Raw genomic sequence first — 24,623 nt, forward strand, 5'->3', positions numbered from 1 at the left:
CCATGTTGAAGTACGTGTATTGGTCAAATGGAAGGATTACTGTAGGACAGTGGTTTAGAGCAATGTTTGGCAAAGAACAGACTAGATATCTCTGCCAATAGATAGAGCTAGGATAGTATTTTTGTTTTTTGCACCTTTCCCCCCCTAGGAAACAGGAAGTCTATGGCAGGCATTCAGGTGTGCAGTTCTGTACTAGCAACAATTTTTTAAAAAAAAAATCAGATTCAAATAAAATTTGTAATATTTTCGGTAAATGACCATTTGGAAGAAAGGATTTGCTTAATGACCACATGTCTCGCTTAACAACTGTGTGATTATTTTATGACCATACTGACTCACTTTGTGACTATTGTAAAAACAATGATAAAATCGAGTCAAGTCACCCAGTAACCACTTAACATCGCGATGACTTACAAACAAAATTTTGGACTCACGGTTCTTAAGTGAAGACTATCTATAATCCAGGCATTTCCATTCAGAATTGTGGACTTCGATCTCCAAGATTTCAGGGAAATCTGACGGGAATTCTGGGAACTGAAGTTCATATATTAGGAAGGCATCTTTTTAGAATAACTATGTCTCCCTTTTATATGATTCAAAGTCCATTCTTTGAACATCAGGCTATAGCTTTTTGAGAACATAAGATATATCCTCCGGCCTGACAGATTGCCTTCTTTTACAGTTCTCCCATATGTTAAAAGGTCAAATGATTGAAATGGAAACTAGTGCTTATGATTCGGGAGTTCTGGATTGCATAACTGGGTTTTGTAAATGCATGAACTCTTTCTCAGTGTGCTTTTTATTTGTATAAGATGCAAAATGGCTGTGGAAAACTTCTTTTATTGCCAATTTATTTGAAGGAGTTTAGTAGCACCTTTCCAACTATAAATTTTTATAAAAGTTGTAAGCTTTAAGTAAAATTTATTATTTAGAAAAAATGCCATCATATCATTTTTTGCTCTCATAAACTAATACAGGTCTCCTACAATGGCAATTTACCTGTAACCCTTAGCTTTTCAATTCACACTTTCATTGGCTATGCTGTCTAAAAAAGATGTGGTTTACAATACATATAACAATACATTAGGAAAGTGATTTATAATTAATTGTTTTTTCTATTTAGGCAAACTCGCCCATTCTTTCTTTAATCGTTCATTCTATGATTTAGAATTGTGAGTGTACATAGCAATTTCACACTTGTACTATTTCAAACCTTGATGTTTCTGTTGCTTTTAAAGGTTGTTAAATTTACCCATTCTATAGAATGTTGTATGTTTCTGAAAAATTATGTCCATTCAAACTTACTCAATAAAGCACATATCTGGTAAGATTGAAAAGCAAAACGTAGAACACTGAAACAACCTTATCCTTTATGAAAGAGTGATTAATAGGATGCTGGCTTCTAGTTATAACTTTATTTGTTTCTAGATGTTCACAGATCTGTTTTTCAATTATTTTTTTCCAGTATCTTCACAGGTATTGATGTTAAACTAATTGGTCTGTAGTTTCCTGGCTTTGTTCTCTCTCCCCCCCCCCCCCACTTTTTGAAGATGGGGCAAAAAAATCAAACAGAACACAGACTGACATGCAGAAATTGCAGAACAGAATGGAGAAAATGTTGCTGAAAAGCTTTTATAAGATTGTGCATTAAGTCCTTAATTCAAAATTCTTTGAAAAAAATTAGTGTCACAAGAATGAACATATGCAGACTTAAGAATTATGTATATTCATTAGCAATATATTTCATACATACAAAGGTTTATTTTCTTTTAAAAATATTACTGTGCTTGCCAAGGAATCTTATTATAAAGCCTATTTATCATAGTTTTTTTTTAAAGCTTCATATTTAGTTTCTTTGGGCTACAATAGTAACATAGCAACCACCTTCTAATACATCTATATTATTCCATTGATTTTGTTTTTTGGGGGTGAGGGAGTAAGGAACAAAAGTGTTTGGCTAATAGTGTCATTTAGTTAGAACCTAAGGTAGCAATATCAATATGTGTCAATTCTTGTTCTCTGTCTGTCTGTCTGTCTCTCTCTCTGTCTCTCCACACACACACACACACACACACTGCATATTGATAGATTATATATCTATAATATTAGTATTAAAAATAACACCTCTTAAATTAAACTAAGACAACATAATGGCAAAGACAAACCTCCCACTGGATTTAATAAGGAAAACTAAAAATGAAACAAAATCAAATTTTAAAAATCATTTTAAGTTTTTTTGTAAGATTAAGGAAAAATCTAGTCAATTTAGCATATATTTTCTTACTGCAGTATTTCTGTAAACAAGGCTAATGTATTGTGAAACTTTCATTATAATAGTTAAGAAATAAGTGACCAAATTTAATTAAACCTGTCCTTAGTCATAAAGCTCTTTACTATTCTGTTTATGTTTCAGTAATTTTTGCACTGATCAAAGCAAAACTTTTCAATATTTTGTAGTATCAAAAATATCAGTTAAAAAAAGGATTAAGAATAGGTACAGGGATGAAAAAATATGATTGGGCTTATTGTCAAAGGTTATTTTGTGATCTTTTTAGTTTTCTCAAATACTGTTGACCAAAAGTAATGACCGCTTGAGCGTTTCCACCAAACCAGTACTAATAGTTTGCTTCCTGTACAATCCCCACAATCAATTGACAAAGGTTACAATTTATACATTTTTAGCAGAGGATAGTACCAACTACAAATTAATTTCATGGTTACTTTTTGATAACTTGCTAAAATAGATTTACCATGAATTCTATATACAAAGAGTTGAGCTTTCTTTAATTCAAAAATTATTTAAGCTTTCAAAATCGGAGTTGATATTAAAAGTAATAATATCTTTAATAAATTATATTAAAACGATTATCTTGATATATTGCATACATATTGGATACATGTGGCAGGAATGTCATGTAACTAGTTGGTATTTGGCCCTCATAACCCTGTTCAACTTTATCCCTTTCGTTAAGGATCTATAGCCTAGTTAGTACTTGAGTATTTTATTTAAATATAATTAATGAATATAAATTAGAAATCACTGAACATCTGTCATGTTTTTACGGTTAACAAATTGGAGAAGCCCAGAACTTATTACTGAATGAAAGACTTATGACTGAATTAAGACTCTTTGAAGACACTACACAATGCAGTTAAATGCAAACATTGAACCAAATGGCCATTTCATATTCCAAAAGTGGTATGATAGACAAACAACTATTCAGAGAGACTCATTACAGTTCTATGGCATATCTAATTAAAACAGCCTTGGGATGTTAACAATTGCTGATTCTCCAGGGTAGAACATGAAATTACATATACTTATTAATGAGTATTTGCCACTGAAGATGCATAGACTAAATAACCAGTAACTTCAATGTATGCTGATAAATTTTATTCAAATTTACACCTTTGATTTTTGGAGTGTTTTTTATACAAGCTATACATGATCCAATGATTTCTATTTATAAACAGTGGTCATAGAACTGTATTTTAAGTTTCAACAAAAATAAATTTGGATATGTTCACATTTGTTGGCCCACATATAGTGGGAATGTCATGTAACTGGTTGGAATTTGGTCCTCTGACTGACAAAGTTTCCATAGCCCTGTTCAACTTAATTCCTTTTGTTCAGGGTCCATAGCTTAGTAGCTGAATATTTGATTTGAATGCATGAGAGTTCAAGTTTCAATCCTTGTGGTTCCAGTTTAAGGAATTCAGGTAACAGTATAAAGAAAGACTTTTTTGAGACATTGAAGAACCAGTAATTGAAAACTTGTTGAATAGGCGTATAACCTGATTAATTGAAAAAATACATCCATGTTGGAAATTGTATATATGTTTCAAGGAGAAAAAAAGGGAACTTTATCATCACCACCACCACCACCATCCCAGAAAATGCATACATTTTTGCAATATTCCATATGTAATGCAATTTGTAATCTCTTTATGTTTGAGGTTATTTATATGATAAAAATTCAATTTAGTAAGCATTTCTTTTTGTATTATATAATTCTGCAGCTACTGATCAGTGCTGTATTTCACAGAAAGAAGATATTTGCTGGGCATAGTTTTACATTTTGAGATGCATGACATTTATATTGTATGCAAGACTTCATTAATGTGAATTTTTCCAAAATTATTGCTGATAGACAAATTGCCTCCTTCATATTCTGGAATTATCTTACCTTGTTTAAAAAGTCAACTCAGTTTGTGGCAAAAAAAATATCTGTTCTGTGTTTTGGGAAAAGCAACATGTGATGCTTTATCTGTCAGAATTATTCAGTTGGATATGTCTGATGGATAACGAAAAGATTTTACTTAATCTTTTACTTAAGGAAGCTTAATGTTCAAGTAAAGTGGTATCTTTAAAACATGTATTTTAAAGATACGATTTTCTTTGAAATCAATGACTCAATTGTAAAAGCAAAGTTTGAAAAATCTTAAGAGATGTTTCATTGTTGTTTGTATGTTTTGTCATGTCCTCTGCACTAAGACGATGACATTTCCCCTTTATCCTTTTTATCATATCCTTTTATTTTTATGGTTCTCCCCAATTTTCCCCCTAATCAATGTATATTTATTTGCATTTTAACCCTTCAATATTTGCTCATTAGATGAAATAAAGCACACACTATAATATTTTTTTGACTGCAGCAGAATTGAAACTTGAACTCTGTACATTATCATTGGCCATGTTATAATTTTGTGTATGTATTTGTTTAGGTTTCACTGGAACAGAGGGAAAAGTTTGTGTGCTGGTCATGATTAGCTTCAGTAACTTAAGAATTTATTATGGTCTTTTTTAAATTTTCCATTTTAAAAATCCTTTGTTACTTCTATTGGTATTTTAGAAAACTCTCTTCCACTAGCCTTCCGCCACATTACAACAAATGTATTCAAGTTATATGATTGAAATATAAACTTCTGTCTAATATTCTCTTCCTGCTTTTCTCATTACTTGCTCTGTTCTAGGCTGCTGGAGGTACTACTTCTCATCAAGTCAGTTTTTCCTATTTTAATGGATTTAATAGCCTTCTTAATAATATGGAACTTATTAGAAAAATCTATAGTACTCTGGCTGGACATAAAAAAAACGTGGAAGTTACCAAAGGTTAGTGGAAATTCAATAATGAATCTTTTTGGGGGAGTGTGGGGGAGTGAGAATGTTCCATTATCCTCATCTTTTCAAGGTATCAATGAGATTGGTGAACATTGATAAATAATTCCCTCATCTGGTATTACATGATAAACAATAAAAAATATTTTATGAACATTAAAAGAATTCCATATATCTATTATTTGTGCTTTCCTTTTTCCAGTTGCACTCATCTGTTACAATTATCTGGTAAATCTACTTTGACTTACCTTTTTATTTTTAAAGATCATAGTTCTTAAATTGGGCTGCACAGTGAGTGAACAGTGGATGCAAAGATGTTTTTAAAGTATAAAAACTTCCTAGGGTTGATGCCAAATTGGCAGCCTATTAAAGTGACCTTCAAGGATTGTTAAAGAATTCCATAAAGTTGTACTGGCATTGCAGTAAGCTGATCTACAAGCCTGGAACAAGATGTTATCAGCTCTGTCTAACCGCTTTTATAGAGAACTCCCTCTATAGTGCCAAACCTCCATTAATATAACCTACTGGGACACACATGCAAGCAAACTTCCACATCTCTGTCTCTTTCGCTTCTCTCTGTCTTTTTTTCCATTCTGGCCCACAACTGATTGATACCGTATGTCAAATATCCTAAATCCTGCTGTTAGCACTAAGCTGTAAAGGCAGACTGTTTTCTTTTTTGCACGATGGATAGAGTATTTAAACATACATTTACACAGTGGCAGGCACACCATTTGTGGTATTTCCCCTCCCTTCTTTTACAGCATATTGGTTTCATACTAAATATTGGTGATTCCTGGGACCTTTGTGGATTGGTCTCCTTGTTGTTTGATTAGTTTTCCCTTCTGTATTCCACACCCACCACCCTTCTTCTGTTGCAGAGGAGTTTGTTCTGGCAGCTCAGAAATTTGGCCAGGTTACACCCATGGAAGTTGACATCTTGTTCCAGTTAGCAGATTTATATGAGCCACGGGGGTAAGTTGAAATTACCCTTTTCTTTGCTGTAGAAAAAAAATGAAACAGTATGGTTGAATAAAATACCGCCCAAGATACAAGATACCACAGGTATCTTATTTTTTCATAATAGTTGATGCAAAATTAACTTTTGTGATTGCTTGCTTTCCCAGACGTATGACAATGGCTGATATTGAAAGAATTGCACCTTTGGAAGAAGGAACTTTGCCCTACAATCTGGTTGAGGCTCAGAGACAGGTAACACAAGATGACAAAGGATGATGCAGATATTATTTTTATCTTGTGCAGTCCTTTCTTGTGTAAAGTTCCAACTCTGTTGCAGTTTCACTGCAGTTTCTTGAATCTTAATTTATATTTTTATAGAGTTTTTATATTAGAAGATAATATGATGCAAAAGACAATGAAAATGCATTTGCCAACTTCTAAATTTTTATATTGGTCTGTTGTATATATTGAAAACTGACACAGACCTGGGTGTAGTTCTGTTTTTCTAAAGCTATCACTTAAGTCAAACCAAATTCTGTATATTGAGAGCTTGGAAGGTTCCCCCACCCTCCCTGCTCTGAGTCTGAGCACAGACGCCAGTTTGACCACAATGAGTTGATACAGGCTACATTTTTGGGTGTAATAGGCCTTGAGCCAGGCCCTCCTCACTTGGTTGCCTCCTCCCTCGTAAAATCAACCTACAACAACAGTATATTTTTAGCTTTGCTTCAGAAGTAAGTATGACAGGAGGATGGGTTTTTTTTTTACAATTTACTCATAAAACCTGTATGGAAGATTACCCAAAGATTAAAGACCAGAGATATTAACTGGAGGCCATGTTGGAAGCTGCTGTAGATACCACCAGGGTTGGGCACAATTCAACAGCTAAGAATTCTGAAAGGCAGAAGTTTGGGAGCAATGGGACAAATATTGAATTTGAGAGCACAGACTATGGTATTTCCACTTAAAAGAAAAACCATGATGTACAAGTAGTTTTCTGACAAATTGAAATCCAAGAGGGACATACATGGGGTATGGAAGGAGCATATTAATGAAAGAAAATGCCAAGACAACATAGTAGTAGTCAGGATTGGTATGAATTTTAATGTTAATTTTAATTCAGAATCTTAAAAATCATACTAGGAATTTCCAACCTCATTTCTAATTTAAGGTAGGTTTTTCTCCATCTGGGCTCAGTTGTGTGTTTTGTGACAATCTTTTTATTGATTTGTCTTCTACCATCTTTTCCACTTTTTTTCCAGCCCCTCTATGAAACTATAATAAGAAATTATAAAAAAGGCAAAAGTCCAAAATAAACTGAATACTAAAAATAATTTTAGAATGTACCTTTGTCAGTATTAGGAACAGTAATTGAGTGGGGACAGGTGAGAGCATCTACAAGTTACTGCAAAATCTCCCATGATACCCTGTTGAATGCTCCTAGTATTAGCTGGCTCAACAATGTTGAAGTTACTGTTCTCAAAAGATTTCATTATTTGTCTCAACATCATTAGTGGAGAATGTTAGGATTTATTAGTGAGTCCTGTGCTATTTCCTAAACTTGAGGATGATACAAAGCGAATTGTAATAAATAATAATAGAATCAATATTCTGAAGGATTTTAATAAGGGCAAAAATTACAAGATGACATTCAATGGAGATAAAGGTAAAGTTCTGCATTTAGATGCCAAGAGTGCAAGTTTACTGCAAGAGAATTGGTCTGAATAGATATCATGATGACTGTGAGCCAGTGGTGAGTTGTGGCTAGTCTCCCATTTAACTCTCTGTTAACAGAAATTAACACTACTATGTTGGAGCTGCAAGGCAAAAGAAATCATAATATTAGAACCGCAGTTTAGCAAGTGTATGTGTGTGTGTGTATGTGTATATATATATATATATATATATATATATATATATATATATATATATATATATATATATATTCCCTTTATTTTTTTGAGCAATATATATATGTGTGTGTGTGTGTGTGTGTGTGTGTGTGTGTGTGTAAATTTTTTGGCTTGCTAACAAAGAATAAAGGCTTGTTAGGAAGCCAAAAAATTTACACAAATATGAGCTGCCACTGCTGTGGCTACTGCCTGTAGATGGCCTTGGGCTAGGCTGAAACAGGAAATAAGATTTGTCCCGTGTCTGGGACTAAGCAAGTGTATTCTGAATGCTTAACAAACATTTCACACACACACACACACACACACACACACACACACACATATGGCAAATTAGGCTGTACTGTCAACGCTTCAGTGTCCATTCTTTCAAGAAATAATAGCACTAGCCTAATCAGTATCAGTTATAAGGGTAAAAGTAAGTCTTTCCCCTGTCCAGTCATGTCCGATTCTAGGGTTATGACATATATATCAGAAAACTAGAGAAAAATTACCAGGATGATAAGAAGACTGAAAACTACCTACCAATCATCCAACCAGATAAAAAAATTGGCACGGAGAAGAGAGAATGAATATGGAGTGTGCGGACTTGGTAGATTCAATATGATGGGCATATTCAAAGGGAGGTCAGGCAGCCATGTTTTGGGATTGCACTAATGGGTGCAATGGGACATATCATCTCCAAGGTATGTTCTAGTCTTTGATTATTTTGTAAATGTCCAATTATATGACTATTCTGTTCAAGTGATAGGTTCTAGATCCAATATTTCTTGGCAGTGACATCAAAAGTTTCTATGGATGTTATTAATCCCTGCAGCTAGCACTGTGAGACCTCCTGAATAGAGAATTTTTTTTGTGTGTGTTTTTGCATGTGTGATCGACTGATAATAATAACAAAAAATGCATTACAAACTACATAGCAAAAGCTACAAATGGAGTGTTTCTATAATCAGGGAAAACGTTTTAAGGATAACAAAGGCTTTACATACCCAGGGGATTTTTCATCCTCTTTTCCCCAGCCATTCCCTTTCACTGCTTAGCAAAAATCTGAAAACTCCTGGAAAGCTTTATATGTGAGATAGGTAAGAACTGTATCTGGTGCATATTTTAATATGATTTTAACTTATTTGAACTTCCCAAACATAGACAAATCCTAAAACCAAAGCATAACCATAATACCTTGATAGTTACACTTTTTCTGAATATTGCAATGCATTTTTCTAAAACTAAAAATGTATAGGTAACTGGAAATAAGGTGGCATTTGATTGGGAGAAATTATGTGCAAAAATGGGTATGTTGGGAAATCTGCATGCAAGATCGAGCATATGTTGCAAAGTACACATGAAAATGGACACTGAACTTTTGTATGGAGAAAATAGGAAATAGATGGTGCAGAAAATTCAATGAATATATTGGAAAAATATGGACCGGAATAAAATAGAGTTTGACAAATATGCCAATTTTGCATGGCTTCTCTACACAAACCTAGGAATAATGACCATCTGGAACTTGGAAACCACTCTCAGGACAGTGCCAAGACAGATGAAACAAGTGTAAAACAACTTTCTTTTGCCTGACTGTGGAAATTAAATGCCAGAATTTTATTCAACAAAAACAAACTTTTAAAAAATAGCACATAAAATATTCTGGACCTAACTGGAATTTCACAGATCTGATTTTCAACTAAAAAGTTTATAAACCTTTAAAAAGCATTATAATAGTGTAACTCAAATTACTTTAGTAATTTCACCAATTTTAAAATGATTTTTATTGGCTGCAGATAAATTCTGATGTTAAAGTTTTGGTTCAGATCAAGATTAAATAACTGGTCAAGCTGCGATAAACTGAACAATAAATTAAGATTTCTTAAGATGGCTCAGCTGTTGAGGTGGGCATTTGTTGCTTAGGGTTGGTATCTTTGGTTTTTAGGCTATTCATTAATATGACTTTTTATATTTTATATTTGCAGTTTTTTATGTTGTTATTTTTATCTTATTGTTGTGCACTGCCCAAAATCACTTTCAGTGAGATGGGGTGGCTATATAAATAAATAATAAATATATAATTAGTTTAATTTAAGAAATTACATTAAATTTCTTTCATGAAATTCTTGTCCTGAAGGCAGGCCAAGAAGCAATGGATGGAAGCTAACCAAAGAGAGAAGCAACCTAGAACTAAGGAGAAATTTCCTGATAGTTAGAACAATTAATCAGTGGAACAACTTGTCTCCAGATGTTTTAGATCAGACATGTCAAACACAAGGCCCGGGGGCTGGATCCGGCCCGCGAAGTGGTTTCATGTGGCCTGCGAAGCCATCCTGGAAACAGGGAGGAAACGGCCCCCACTGCCTTGGGCTTGGCCCAGAGACCCTCCTTCTGCCAGAGACCCTCAGATCTGTCCCACTCCTGCCCAGACCCCATAGGCACCCTTGATGCGAACGATGTAGAGCTGAACATGCCCACCCAGTAGGCCATACGCACTCTAGCCACGCCCACCCAGGCCACACCCACCCGGTCCCCTGAGGGCAACTGCAATGCTGATGCGGCCCTCAGTGAAATTGAGTTTGACACCCCTGTTTTAGATACTCCAACACTGGAAGTTTTTAAGAAGAGATTGGACAGTCATTTTTCTGAAATGGTATAGGGTTTCCTGCCTGAGCAGTGGGTTGGACTAGAAGACCTCCAAGGTCCCTTCCAACTCTGTTATTCTGTTAAACTGTCCCTATTCCTCCTACTTCTTCATAGCAGTGTTGTCTTAGGTTCCTTACATATATGCTTTTAACACTTTCCCCATACTTTCCCAGAACTGCACAAACCAAATAATGAAAATGAGTGAAGGAAAATAATTTATTTTCAGTCACATCCGATGTATTCATCACAGGTTTTGAGTTATTTTTATGGAAAGCACTTTTCAAGCAAATCAGATATATAGTGAATGGAATAGGGACAACGGTGGACAAGTTGGATTTTTTTTTTTAGGTGCAAATAGCCCAAAACCTGAAAGAGCTCTTCTGTAAATTAGCAATAATTATGGGGACAAGGCCACTTCGGTTTCAGTTGAACAGTGCTTGCTTTTTACACCAAATGAAACAAACATTATAAATTGTGTTAGCACCTCAAGCCAGCTTGATAGTACATGTTGTAACTACCTTACTGAAGCACGTTTCAATGGTTCAAGAATGGTACATTTTAGGATGACATGTTTGTCTTTGTGTCTTTTTTGCTATTCAAATATTGCTTATATGTTCTATATTAATCTGATTTTTCTCCTTCTCCTTCTATTCCTGCTCTTTTTTTTCATTCTCCCTCTTTTCACTAACCCTAACCTTTGCCCTAAATTTGAAATCTTGCAGCAAGCTCCAACTGATGTGGCTCGACCTATTCTCATCCAGATAGCAGAATCTGCATACAGGTTTGCCCTTGGTTCAGTTGCTGGAGGTTAGTGAATTAATGAATGAATGAATGACAGAAATATTAGCTCGACTTTCCCCCCCCCCTGCATAGCTTTCGACCTTCATTATCCTTTTTTTTTTACACAAAGCTTTTCATCTTATTGTCATTGCATCAAAAATAATTTGACCTTAGCTATTTGGATTCTTCCCTGATTGACTGATTGATTATTGATTTACTTTTTAACATTTAGCTCCTTTTCATTAAAATACAAATGGGCCAGGGTCGCTCCATTTGTGACTATGCAGTATTCCTGTTCAGAATTTATTTCAGCTAAGCCTTCCCCCCCCCCAGAATCCTCCATTTTATTCATATAACCAGTCATCAGCTTTCTGTGCCCCATGAATATGCTCAGGAGGAACAGCTTGAAATATTTTGCCATTTTCACAACAAAAGGCAACTGCATTAATAGTGCCAATGTCCCCAAGTCAGACTGTAAACAAGCCAGGGCAAGCAGGTTTTTTTCTTATATCTGAGGGAAAAGTACCATAGATTCTTGTTCTTTTGCTTGTGAGTAAAAATAGTGCTAGAATCTTAGTTTAACAAGCTGTTCCTCTTTTGACACTTAAAATTATCTCAGTGCTATTATTCCTTTAAAAAAAGTAGCTTATTTTATTGTTATTATTACTGACTCAGGTTGACTCAGCCTTCCATCCTTCCAAGGTCGATAAAATGAGGACCCAGATTGTTGGGGGCAATATGCTGACTCTGTAAACCTCTATTGTTATTGCTATTTTTCCCTTTGAGTCATTTTGACTACTGGCCACTGCTTGCACAAGTCCTGGTGAGATTTTTGGAAGGGGTTTGCCATTGCCTTCTTCCTAGAACTAATAGAGAGGCTGGCCCAATATCATGCATCTGACTTTGTGCCTGATGGGGACTAGAATTTATGGTTTTGTTATTTCCAGCTTGGTTCCTTTAATCGTCATACCAGAGTGAATTTTTGCTTTTATTTACTGAGACTTACATGCTACTTCATTCAGAAGATTATGTGGATTACAGTCTGTTTAGAATAATAAAATTAACAACCATAAAATAACAAGCAGTAAGGAACAGCAAACACTTCAGACACATTGTTCTGGCAACAGTAAAAGGTGGCAGCACATTAGTTACTAACCGGTTAATATTTGGGAAGGATTCCTTCATTTTTTCAGTTGGCAAAATTGACATTTTACTTTCATGTCCTGCTATGATTATGTGTAAAGAGCCAACAGTGGTAGAATTGAATTTATACATATCGTATGCCAACTAATATAATTATTATAATGGGTGTGTATGTATATATAATGAGTGCGTGTGAGGTTTTCGCGGGTGTTTGTATGTGGATCTTTGGTCATTCGGGTTTTTCCCCGCGTAGAATTGAAGGTGTAGGATTCAATTCTATGCGGGGAAAAACCCGAATGACCAAAGATCCACACACACACACACACATATATATATATATCATCTCTTTGCCAAACAAATGTTAACAGAGAGAAAGGGTATATTTCCTGTCCTTATTTAACTTTTAAAATAGCTCTTTTCTTATGGCTGGTTGCTAAATGAATGATTGTTAAAACCCATTTAGTTTGGGTTCAGATTCTGGGGGTTTTTTTGTCATCAGTTTTGGCTCATAACTCAAGCCCAAGAAATTGATCTTGAAATGGGAGCTTCCAGGAAAGGTAGAACAGGTTCTCCTCTAGCCTTTTTGCCATTAATCCCTAACATCTTGTGCAATATTCACTTTTTATTCCTCTCAAATAAAAGCCAAGGGCAGTATAATAAAAACAAATTAAATTCAGGAAAAGTATGATATTGCATAGGAAGGAAAAAAAAGTAGGGGGGTTTTGAGGGGGGAGGATTAAACACTATATTCTGGTCTAATCCCTCATGCAGTTTATGAACTCTGAATAAACCTGAGGCTGTGAGACTTAATACAGGGTTTTTCTTTCCTCCTTATTTAACAGCGGTTGGAGCCACTGCTGTGTATCCAATTGATCTGGTGAAAACACGAATGCAGAACCAGCGTTCCACTGGGTCATTTGTTGGAGAACTGATGTACAAGAATAGCTTTGATTGCTTCAAGAAAGTGCTACGTTATGAAGGATTCTTTGGGCTGTACAGAGGTCAGTATCCAGATGTTTTAGTTCTAGTTCAAGAGGTCTGATGCCTGTTTATATTTTCTTAGTTCTGTTCATCCATCTTGTCTCCAAATGAGAGCTTTTGGCATTCTCTTAGGTTTTGTGCTGCAAAATGTAAGCTATATTGCACTGATTGTTACCATTTTGGATGATGTATTTTCACTGAGTCTGGGTCTGACCCATCACCCCAATTTCAAGAGCAGCAGTGAATTATTTTGGTAATATATTATATTTTTATGGACATTTTTCCCACAAAACCTAACAAGCAACATAAGCAAGTTTATAAACATTTAAATAAAGCCATCTTGCTTAACAAAGCAAATCTTCTCATCGCTTTTAATATTATGGTCTGCTTCTACCATTCCAGAACATTTTTATGGCTTCCACATAATAATACTGTATTTTCTTCTTTGTAGAAATGATTGTAAGCATTTTTTTCATTTGCTAATTGTACTCTCTCCTACCAGGTCTGATATGTCTCTCTTAGCTAGAAACAAGAGCAGTCATTTCTATGGAAAATGCACAATTCAAAGCCTGCTGTAAGACACATTTGAAGTCCTCTGATGTTAACTAATAGCTTCCCCTTAATATAGTTCTACAATACATACAGCAATGGTGATCAAGAGTTCAACATTGTGGTTTGAGAAAAAACGTAATAAATTATCATCAGTAATCATGAGCTGGTATATCAGTTGTATTGCCTATCTTTCTCTTGTAATGAAGGATCCAATTTATATATATCTGCAGGAAAAAAATTTTTGATCATGCCAAAAAGCAGTTTCAGTCTTGGTGAATGAGTTGCCAGCAGTTTCATTTTCATCATATAACTAGATGGAGTGATGAAGCTGAAATCATGAAGACATAGGGGATCATGGGAAGTATGTCACAGCCACCTACGCTGTAGCAGATTCAATAAATCCCTAGAAGAAGCATTTATCTTATCTCAATTCCAGAAATATAAGTACCGTATTTTCTGGTGTATAAGACGACTTTTTAACGCATGAAAATCTTCTCAAAAGTTGGGGGTCGTCTTATACGCCCAGTCGCCTTACACGCCAGAAAATAGTAAATCCTCGGGAGCAGAGACGTTAGTGGAAACGGACAAATCCAGTGCTCAAGAATGGCGAAAGACGGCCTCCTCATAAATAAACCGACCAGCCCAACCGAGGCTGAGGCTCCAGCTTACCGGCTTCCTATGGCAGCAGCCCTTTTTTTTTGGAAAGGAGCGGGAGTTAAGCGTGTGCCGAGCCACTGGCGCTCCGCGAGCACGAGAGCTCAAGGGAGCGCGGGAAGCCAGGCGGAGGCCGACCTGACATGTTCATGCGGAGCTAAGCTTCACCTGACCCTGGGAGTTTGACTTCAGGGTGTGGTGCCACAGCAAACCTACAGCAACACCCGCCTGGGAAGGCGCAGCTCGGGAATTGCGACAGGCAGACCACAGCGGAAAGCTGGCGCTGGGGCTCCAGCAGCCCGGGGTCGCCCCTCCGCCCTGAAGTAGAAGGCGGCCTTGGGGAGGGTGTGTGTGTGAATCTTAAAAATGTGGCGCAGGGCTGAGCCTGTTTCTTCCCCCCCCACTCCGCCGCCCTGTTCATTAACTAAACTATGGAAAGAACCGCCTTCTTTCAGACCTGGTGCCTTCCCGAAGTGTTGGGCCACAATGCTCGTCACTCCTGGCCGAAACAGCCAGCGCATGTGGCTGAAGTAGAAGGGGGCACCAAGGCGAGAGGAGACGAGGTTTAGGCGAGGCAGAGCAAAGCTGATCTCGAGGCCAAAAGCTCTTGATAAACCTTCACCTAATTGAGAAGCAGCCCTGACTTCCTACTTACCCGTATTTTCCAGCATATAAGACTTTAACCCATGAAAATCATCTCAAAAGTTGGGGGTCGTCTTATATGCCCAGTTGTTTTATACGCCGGAAAATACGGTATTATTGGAATTATAGTTTAAAAAGAGAACAAGCAGCATGGAGAGGAATGTTAAAATGCAAGTGAGTCTGACAATAGATATATCTAAACTTCATCTCATAGGAATTACAAGAAGAATCTAATCTCAAAATTTATTGTTTATCTTTCTATTTTACTAATAAAAGGTTCTCAGAGTGATTGGTTTAAATAGATCACTGTCCCCCAAAGTAACTTGTATTGTTTAGCAAATAACGTATATACTTTTAAAAATGTTTTTATTTTTAATAATCAAATTTATACGGCACCCATATCATATAAAGGTTCTCTATGCAGGAAGGAAATGGCAAACCACTCCAGTATCTTTGCCATGAAAACCCTATGGACAGTACCAAAAGGCAAAACGATATGACGCTGGAAGATGAGCCCCTCAGGTCGGAAGGCGTCCAATATGCTACTGGGGAAGAGCAGAGGGCTAGTACTAGTAGCGCCAGAAAGAATGAAGCGACTGGGCCAAAGCCGAAAGGACGCTCAGCTGTGGATATGTCTGGTGGTGAAAGGAAAGTCCGATGCTGTAAAGATTTTTTCTCCATAGGAACCTGGAATGTAAGATCCATGAATCAAGGAAAACTGGACGTGGTCAAACAAGAGATGACAAGACTGAACATTGACATCTTAGGTATCAGCGAACTAAAATGGACAGGAATGGGTGAATTTAATTCAGATGACCATCAGGTATACTACTGTGGGCAAGAATCCTTCAGAAGAAATGGAGTAGCCTTCATAGTCAATAAAAGAGTAGGAAAAGCAATACTGGGATACAATCCTCAAAATGACAGAATGATCTCAGTTCGAATCCAAGGCAAACCATTCAATATCACAGTAGTCCAGGTCTATGCCCCAACCACCAGTGCTGAAGAGGATGAAATTGACCAGTTCTATGAAGCACTACAGCACCTTATAGAACTAACACCAAAAAATGATGTTCTTATCATCATGGGGGATTGGAATGCTAAAGTAGGAAGCCAAAAGATAACTGGAATAACAGGCAAGTTTGGCCTTGGAGTGCAAAATGAAGCAGGGCACAGGCTGATAGAATTCTGTCAAGAGAATACGATGGTCATAGCAAACACTCTTTTCCAACAACCCAAGAGACGGCTTTACACATGGACATCACCAGACGGTCAACACAGAAATCAGATTGACTATATGCTCTGCAGCCAAAGATGGAGAAGCTCTATACAGTCAGTAAAAACAAGACCAGGAGCTGACTGTGGCTCAGACCATGAGCTTCTCCTTGCAAAGTTTAGGCTTAAACTGAAGAAAGTAGGGAAAAGCACTAGGCCACTCAGGTATGAATTAAATCATATCCCTGTTGAATATACAGTAGAGGTGACAAATAGATTTAAGGAATTAGATCTGATAGACAGAGTGCCTGAAGAACTATGGACAGAGGTTCGCGACATTGTACAACAGGTAGCAACCAAAACCATCCCAAAGAAAAAGAAATGCAAGAAAGCAAAATGGCTGTCTGAGGAAGCTTTGCAAATAGCTGAGGAAAGGAGGGAAGCGAAAGGCAAGGGAGAAAAAGAAAGATACACCCAATTGAATGCAGAATTCCAGAGAATAGCTAGAAGAGATAAGAATGCCTTCTTAAATGAACAGTGCAAAGAAATAGAAGAAAATAATAGAATAGGGAGGACCAGAGATCTTTTCAAGAAAATTGGAGAAATGAAGGGAACGTTTAATGCAAAAATGGGCATGATAAAGGACCAAAATGGCAGGGACCTAACAGAGGCAGAAGAGATTAAGAAGAGGTGGCAAAATTACACAGAAGAACTATACAAGAATGAGCTTAACGTCCCTGATAATCACAATGAGGTGGTCACTGACCTCGAGCCAGACATCCTAGAATGTGAAGTGAAGTGGGCCTTAGAAAAGCTGAGCAACAACAAAGCTAGTGGAAGTGACAGTATTCCAGCTGAGCTATTCAAAATCTTAAAAGACAATGCAGTAAAAGTGCTACACTCAATTTGCCAGCAAATTTGGAAAACTCAACAATGGCCTCAGGATTGGAAAAGATCAGTTTACATTCCAATTCCAAAGAAAGGCAGTGCCAAAGAATGTTCAAACTATCGCACCATTGCACTCATTTCTCATGCTAGTAAAGTCATGCTTAAAATCCTACAAGCTAGACTTCAGCAGTATGTGGATCGAGAACTACCAGAAGTGCAGGCAGGATTTCGAAGAGGCAGAGGAACTAGAGATCAAATTGCCAACATACGCTGGATCATGGAGAAAGCTAGAGAGTTCCAGAAAAACATCTACTTCTGCTTCATTGACTATGCTAAAGCCTTTGATTGTGTGGATCATAACAAACTGTGGCAAGTTCTTAAAGAGATGGGAGTACCAGACCATCTTATTTGTCTCTTGAGAAACCTATATGCGGATCAAGAAGCAACAGTGAGAACTGGACACGGAACCACTGATTGGTTCAAAATTGGGAAAGGAGTCCGGCAAGGCTGTATACTGTCGCCCTGCCTATTTAACTTATATGCAGAGCACATCATGAGAAAGGCAGGGCTAGATGAATCAAAAGTTGGAATTAAGATTGCCGGAAGAAATATCAACAACCTAAGATACGCAGATGATACCACTCTAATGGCAGAAAGTGAAGAAGAACTAAAGAGCCTCTTGTTGCGGGTGAAGAAGGAGAGTGCAAAACTTGGGTTGAAACTTAACATTAAGAAAACCAAGATCATGGCATCTGGCCCTCTCAATTCCTGGCAAATAGATGGGGAAGAAATGGAGGTAGTGACAGATTTTATTTTCCTGGGCTCCAAGATCACTGCAGATGGGGACTGTAGCCAAGAAATTAAAAGACGCTTGCTCCTGGGGAGGAAAGCCATGGCAAATCTAGACAGCACACTAAAAAGCAGAGACATCACCCTGTCAACAAAAGTGCGTATAGTCAAGGCTATGGTCTTCCCAGTTGCAATGTATGGCAGTGAAAGTTGGATCATAAGAAAGGCTGAGCGCCAAAGAATTGAGGCCTTTGAACTGTGGTGCTGGAGAAGACTCCTGCGAGTCCCTTGGACTGCAAGGCGATCAAACCGGTCAGTCCTAGAGGAGATCAACCCTGACTGCTCTTTAGAAGGCCAGATCCTGAAGCTAAAACTCAAGTACTTTGGCCACCTAATGAGAAGGAAGGACTCACTGGAGAAGAGCCTAATGCTGGGAAAGATCGAGGGCAATAGAAGAAGGGGACGACAGAGAATGAGGTGGCTGGATGGAGTCACTGAAGCAGTAGGCGTGAGCTTAAATGGACTCCAGAAGATGGTAGAGGACAGGAAGGCCTGGAGGAATGTTGTCCATAGGGTCGCGATGGGTCGGACACGACTTCGCAGCTAACAACAACAATGCAGTATACAGCAATCCAGTAAATGTGTAAACAGTCCAATAAAAGATAAGTACACCTTTTAAATTTATATGCCAGCCATCTTTTTGTCAAGCAACTCTGGGCACCTTACAACATCATCAAATCAAACATGAAAAAAATTAAAAATATTAAATGAACAAAGATTAAATTTAAAACCAGAATACAGTGGGGTGGGGGTGGGATCTTTTTCCTAGTGCACTAATTATTTCTACTATGACCAATCAGTGGAGCCAGGTTTTGAGATTCTTATGGAAGGGTCAAGAGTGGAGGCAGATTTTATCTCAACAAACATGGTGTCCTAGAGGGCAGAAGCCATGGTAGAAAAAGGCCCTTCTCTTGGACCCAACCATCCAGAATTCCTTGACTAACAGGATCTGCAGCATGTCCCTTCTTTTGGCACCAGTGGATAGACCAATCCTGTTAGGGTGAGATGCTTTCTTAGGTATCCTGGACTCAACCATTAACATCATTAATGCAGATGATATGCTAATAGGTTTTTTTTTGTAAAAGTGATTTATTTTCCATGCTTTAAAGGCAATAATTTTTAAAGTAAATCTAACTGATTATGAATACAGTATAGTTTTTTTTCTAATTCACAACCTGTTCCCAGCCTTGCTATGTTGCCTTCCCTATAAATCTCAACACTGGTATTTTGGGAAGTTAATTCTTATTTGAATAGCTCACTGTTGTTAAAATTTAAAGGATGTGAAGCTATATTACTTGGAATCAGTTTGCTGATTTATTAATGCAATATTGTAACTGTGACCAGCTCTGTTTTTAGCCCTTCTACCTATTTTTAAGCACTGAATGTGCTTAGGGTTGAATATTAGTAGAGTGACCAGCTCCACTGTAGAGTTACAGTGGCAAATATTTCATTTCCAACCCCTGTCCCCTCAATTATTTTGCTTGTCTTCTTTTTTTTTATGGTTTCTGAGTATATGATATAGAATGCCAGAATAATGTTGTTTTTTAAAACCTTCTGTCTCTGATTTTGGTTGAGTGCTATAGTGCTAATCAAAAATCTGAATACATGTACACACATTTTTTTAAAAGTAGAATTCACAATTAATTTCCTGAATGTATTAAATTCATGTGAACACTGCTGCCTGTCTATATGCACTACTAAGTTCTCACATTTTGTCCCGAAGGTGCTTTTTCAAGAGGTAACTAGACTTTTTTTTCTTTGAAGACGGGGATGAGACAGCATATAGGGCGGAGGTACAAAAACTATCCATATGGTGTAGTAACAACAACTTGCACCTAAACATTGGTAAGACGAAAGAGATGGTTTTAGACTTCCGGAGAAAAAAGGAGGAACCTGCCCCACTTTACATGGGGGAGGACTGTGTGGAGAGAGTTTCCTCCTTTAAATTTCTGGGAGTCTACCTCTGTGAAGATCTGACCTGGAAAGTTAACACAACCCAGGTGGCTAGAAAGGCCCAACAGAGGCTTCACTTTCTTAGGGTCTTGCGGAAGAACAGGGTAGAACAACGGCTAATGACCCTCTTTTACCAGTCTACTATAGAGAGTGTCCTCTCGTATGGTATTGTGGTTTGGTATGCTGGTCTGACAGCCGCGGACAGGAAAGTATTACAGTGAGGAGTGAGCACAGCACAGGACATTGTGGGCTGTTCCCTGACACCACTGGATGACATCGCCAGGGCTCGTTGCCTTGGAAGAGTGAGGAAGATTCTCAGGGATGACTCACACCCTGGACGGTATCTCTTTACTCTCCTACCATCCGGTAGGAGATATAGGAGTATAGCCACCGTACCAACAGGCTGAAAAATAGCTTTTATCCATGGGCTGTTAGGCTTTTAAATGGGACATAATCTCTGTGAACTTATGCAGAATTGTCTTGGGAGGCCGGTGTGTGGTGTAGTTGGTTCACATGGTGTGGTAGGATGGAGGGTTTGTTGTCACTGTGTGTTGGGGGGAGAGAGCACGGGGGGAGGCTCAGCTAATCTCAATGTACACATGTTGTACTTTGACAATAAAGGTTTATTATTTGCTTCTCATCCTGAAGAAGTGAAGAAGCTTTTTAGATGAGAAGCAAAACACCTTTAAAGAAAAACAAGAAAGACCAGTTGCCTCCCGAAAAAGTACCTTTGGGACAACCATGACCCGAATGACTGAGTATCTCCACAGACATTCTCACATTTCGATTGATATTAAAATATTTTCAGGCTATTATTTTAAAACCTGTGGTTTATAGCATTATTATTTACTTGCAGTTAAAAATTAGTTTTAGATCATTATGATCATAAATGAAACAAACTTGTGTACTGGAAAACCCTTCAATGTCTCCCCTTATATTCTTATAAATTGTAATAACCCAAGAAGTTGTTTAAATGCAAGCCACTTTCTGCTATTTTTTTTTAATCCATGCATGAGAGGTTTTGAAAATTGTTCTGAATTTTATCCAACCTTCTATTCTATATGCAGAATGTAAAAATGTTGAAAAGGAATTGTAAATTGTAAAAAAAGGATTTATTGGACAAGCATGGTCTCCAAATAGAAAAGCTTGGACTTAACTATCTATGTCTTTGAAATGATTAATTTTTATTTACCATAACACAGCACACAGTATTTGTGCTGGCATTTCAAATTCTCTCTCTTTGATGAGTATGAATTATACCATCTTATGGATCTTGGGAGGAGATTTAAAAGGGGGAAAATCTTAGTCCTATGGAATGAAAGAAGGAACAGTTATTTCATGCACAGTTAATGCTATAGAGGCATCCATATTTAGACCCTCAACATTTGTTTAAGAATTAGTCCTTAATAGAGGAGCTGCCAAGGATTTTCATTTAATGACATCATTCCATATTATCTATCCACCTCTCTTCTTCATTATAGAATGTAATTTAGTTTGCATCATATTCAGCATGATTCTGTTGGATGCAGAAATCTCCTTTTTATCAACTGTGTTTAATAAGCTATAGAACTGTGAAATTATGGGACTTCTGGTTAGGTGTCACGGCGTGATAGGCGTAAGAAGACGAGGCTCCATGTCCACATTTGATTTTGCCCTGCTGGGGACCCTAAAAAGGGTCGGAAGTCACCCCGGAGAGGTGACAAAGAAGGAGGGGACCCTCGATCACGGAGGGGCGGAAGCCCTCCAAACTGTCAGGGAAAAGACTGGCTACACTTCTGTGACCAGTCAGAAACTGCTGACAACTGAAGAAAATAAGCACTAGCAAGCAACTTTTGAGCAACATGGATGGAACTGGGTGAGACTTTATCCTCTTTTTATGATTTTAAGACTTTTTCCTGGAATAAAACCACCTAAAGCAAAGAATTGTCCCCGATGAGAAAGGGAAGGGGAATTTCCATCCCATTCTCTCAGGAAAAGAAAACTAATTGCTTGGGGAAAAACAGAGATAATCACAAGATTGATTTGGAATCAATACAGATATATAACTTTGAAATTTGGGGATTAAAATTATTTTTGAGACTTTTGTAGAAAAAAAACTTGAAAAGTTTGTAATATAAGTTTGGATTTAAAAAGCTGGAAGATGGCATTAATGACATCTAGTGGAGAGCTACAATTTATTAATAAAGGAACTTGGCTTGAACCCCAGACTCAGATAAGACTGGTTGTCCTTGGAAACTTTCACTTTTGCAGACTGCAGCTGGGAAAAGGGGAAAAAAACTCTTGGGCTACTTATCTGTGATGGGGACCCTTGTTGTTATTAGTTGCGAAATCGTGTCCGACCCATCGCGACCCCATGGACAATGTTCCTCCAGGCCTTCCTGTCATCTACCGGAGTCCATTTAGGCTCACGCCTACTGCTTCAGTGACTCCATGCAGCCACCTCATTCTCTGTCGTCCCCTTCTATTGCCCTCAACCTTTCCCAGCATTAGGCTCTTCTCCAGTGAGTCCTTCGTTCTCATTAGGTGGCCAAAGTATTTGAGTTTCAACTTCAGGATCTGGCCTTCTAAAGAGCAGTCTGGGGTTAATCTCCTCTAGGACTGACCGGTTTGATCTCCTTGCAGTCGAAGGGACTCGCAGGAATCTTCTCCAGCACCATAGTTCAAAAGCTTCAATTCTTTGGCACTCAGCCTTTCTTATGATCCAACTTTCACAGCCATACATTGCAATTGGGAAGACCATAGCCTTGACTATACACACTTTTGTTGGCAGGGTGATGTCTCTGCTTTTTAGTGTGCTGTCTAGATTTGCCATGGCTTTCCTTCCCAGGAGCAAACGTCTTTTAATTTCTTGGCTGCAGTCCCCATCTGCAGTGATCTTGGAGCCCAGGAAAATAAAATCTGTCACTACCTCCATTTCTTCCCCATCTATTTGCCAGGAATTGAGAGGGCCGGATGCCATGATCTTGGTTTTCTTAATGTTTAGTTTCAACCCAACTTTTACACTTTCCTTCTTCACTCATAACAAGAGGTTCTTTAGTTCCTCTTCACCTTCTGCCATTATAGTGCTATCATCTGCATATCTTAGGTTGTTGATATTTCTCCCGGCAATCTTAATTCCAATTTTTGATTCATCTAGCCCTACCTTTCTCATGATGTGCTCTGCATATAAGTTAAATAGGCAGGGCGACAGTATACAGCCTTGCCGGACTCCTTTCCCAATTTTGAACCAATCAGTGGTTCCGTGTCCAGTTCTCACTGTTGCTTCTTGACCCACCTGTAGGTTTCTCAAGAGACAAATAAGATGGTCTGGTACGCCCATCTCTTTAAGAACTTGCCAATAGCAAGTTTGTTATGATCCACACAATCAAAGGCTTTAGCATAGTCAATGAAGCAGAAGTAGATGTTTTTCTGGAACTCCCTAGCTTTCTCCATGATCCAGCGTATGTTGGCAATTTGATCTCTAGTTCCTCTGCCTCTTCGAAATCCTGCCTGTAGTTCTGGTAGTTCTCGATCCACATACTGATGGAGTCTAGCTTGTAGGATTTTAAGCATAACTTTACTAGCATGTGAAATGAGTGCAATGGTGCAATAGTTTGAACATTCTTTGGAATTGGAACGTAAACTGATCTTTTCCAATCCTGTGGCCACTGTTGAGTTTTCCAAATTTGCTGGCAAATTGAGTGAAGCACTTTTACTGCATCGTCTTTTAAGATTTTGAATAACTCAGCTGAAATATTGTCACCTCCACTAGCTTTGTTGTTGCTCAGCTTTTCTAAGGCCCACTTCACTCCACATTCTAGGATGTCTGGCTCGAGGTCAGTGACCACCTCATCGTGGTTATCAGGGACGTTAAGCTCATTTTTGTATAGTTCTTATGTGTTCCAATATCTCAGGGGCTGCCACAAAGAAGAGGGAGTCAAGCTATTCTCCAAAGCGCCTGAAGGCAGGACAAGAAGCAACGGATGGAAACTAATCAAGGAGAGAAGCAATCTAGAACTAACGAGAAACTTCCTGACAGAACAATTAACCAGTGGAACAACCTGCCTCCAGAAGCTGTGAATGCTCCAACACTGGGAAGTTTTTAAGAAAAGACTGGACAGCCATTTGTCTGAAATGGTATAGGGTTTTTTGCCTGAGCAGGGAGTTGGACTAGATGACCTCCAGGGTCCCTTCCAACTTTACTATTACGATTATGACTACTGTGATATTAAATGGTTTGCCTTGGATTCGAACTGAGATCATTCTGTCATTTTGGGATTGTATCCCAATATTGCTTTTCCTATTCTTTTATTGACTATGAAGGCTACTCCATTTCTTCTGAGGGATTCTTGCCCGCAGTAGTATAC

The 24,623-nt window shown here is 37.8% G+C and overlaps 1 protein-coding gene across 1 annotated transcript in view; it reads left to right on the forward strand.

Annotated features, from left to right (window-relative positions):
- The window catches only part of SLC25A13 (solute carrier family 25 member 13), a 156,907-nt gene that overhangs the window by 92,553 nt on the left and 39,731 nt on the right, over window positions 1–24,623 (forward strand). The window contains exons 7-11 of the mRNA XM_081343773.1: window positions 4,975–5,113; window positions 6,001–6,094; window positions 6,247–6,331; window positions 11,343–11,427; window positions 13,386–13,544. Of these exons, the coding sequence (XP_081199899.1) occupies window positions 4,975–5,113; window positions 6,001–6,094; window positions 6,247–6,331; window positions 11,343–11,427; window positions 13,386–13,544 (562 nt within the window). The remainder of the gene's footprint in view (window positions 1–4,974; window positions 5,114–6,000; window positions 6,095–6,246; window positions 6,332–11,342; window positions 11,428–13,385; window positions 13,545–24,623) is intronic.

Source organism: Vipera berus (assembly GCF_964194415.1).
Source record: "Vipera berus genome assembly, chromosome: Z".
In the NCBI taxonomy this organism is placed as follows: domain Eukaryota; kingdom Metazoa; phylum Chordata; class Lepidosauria; order Squamata; family Viperidae; genus Vipera; species Vipera berus.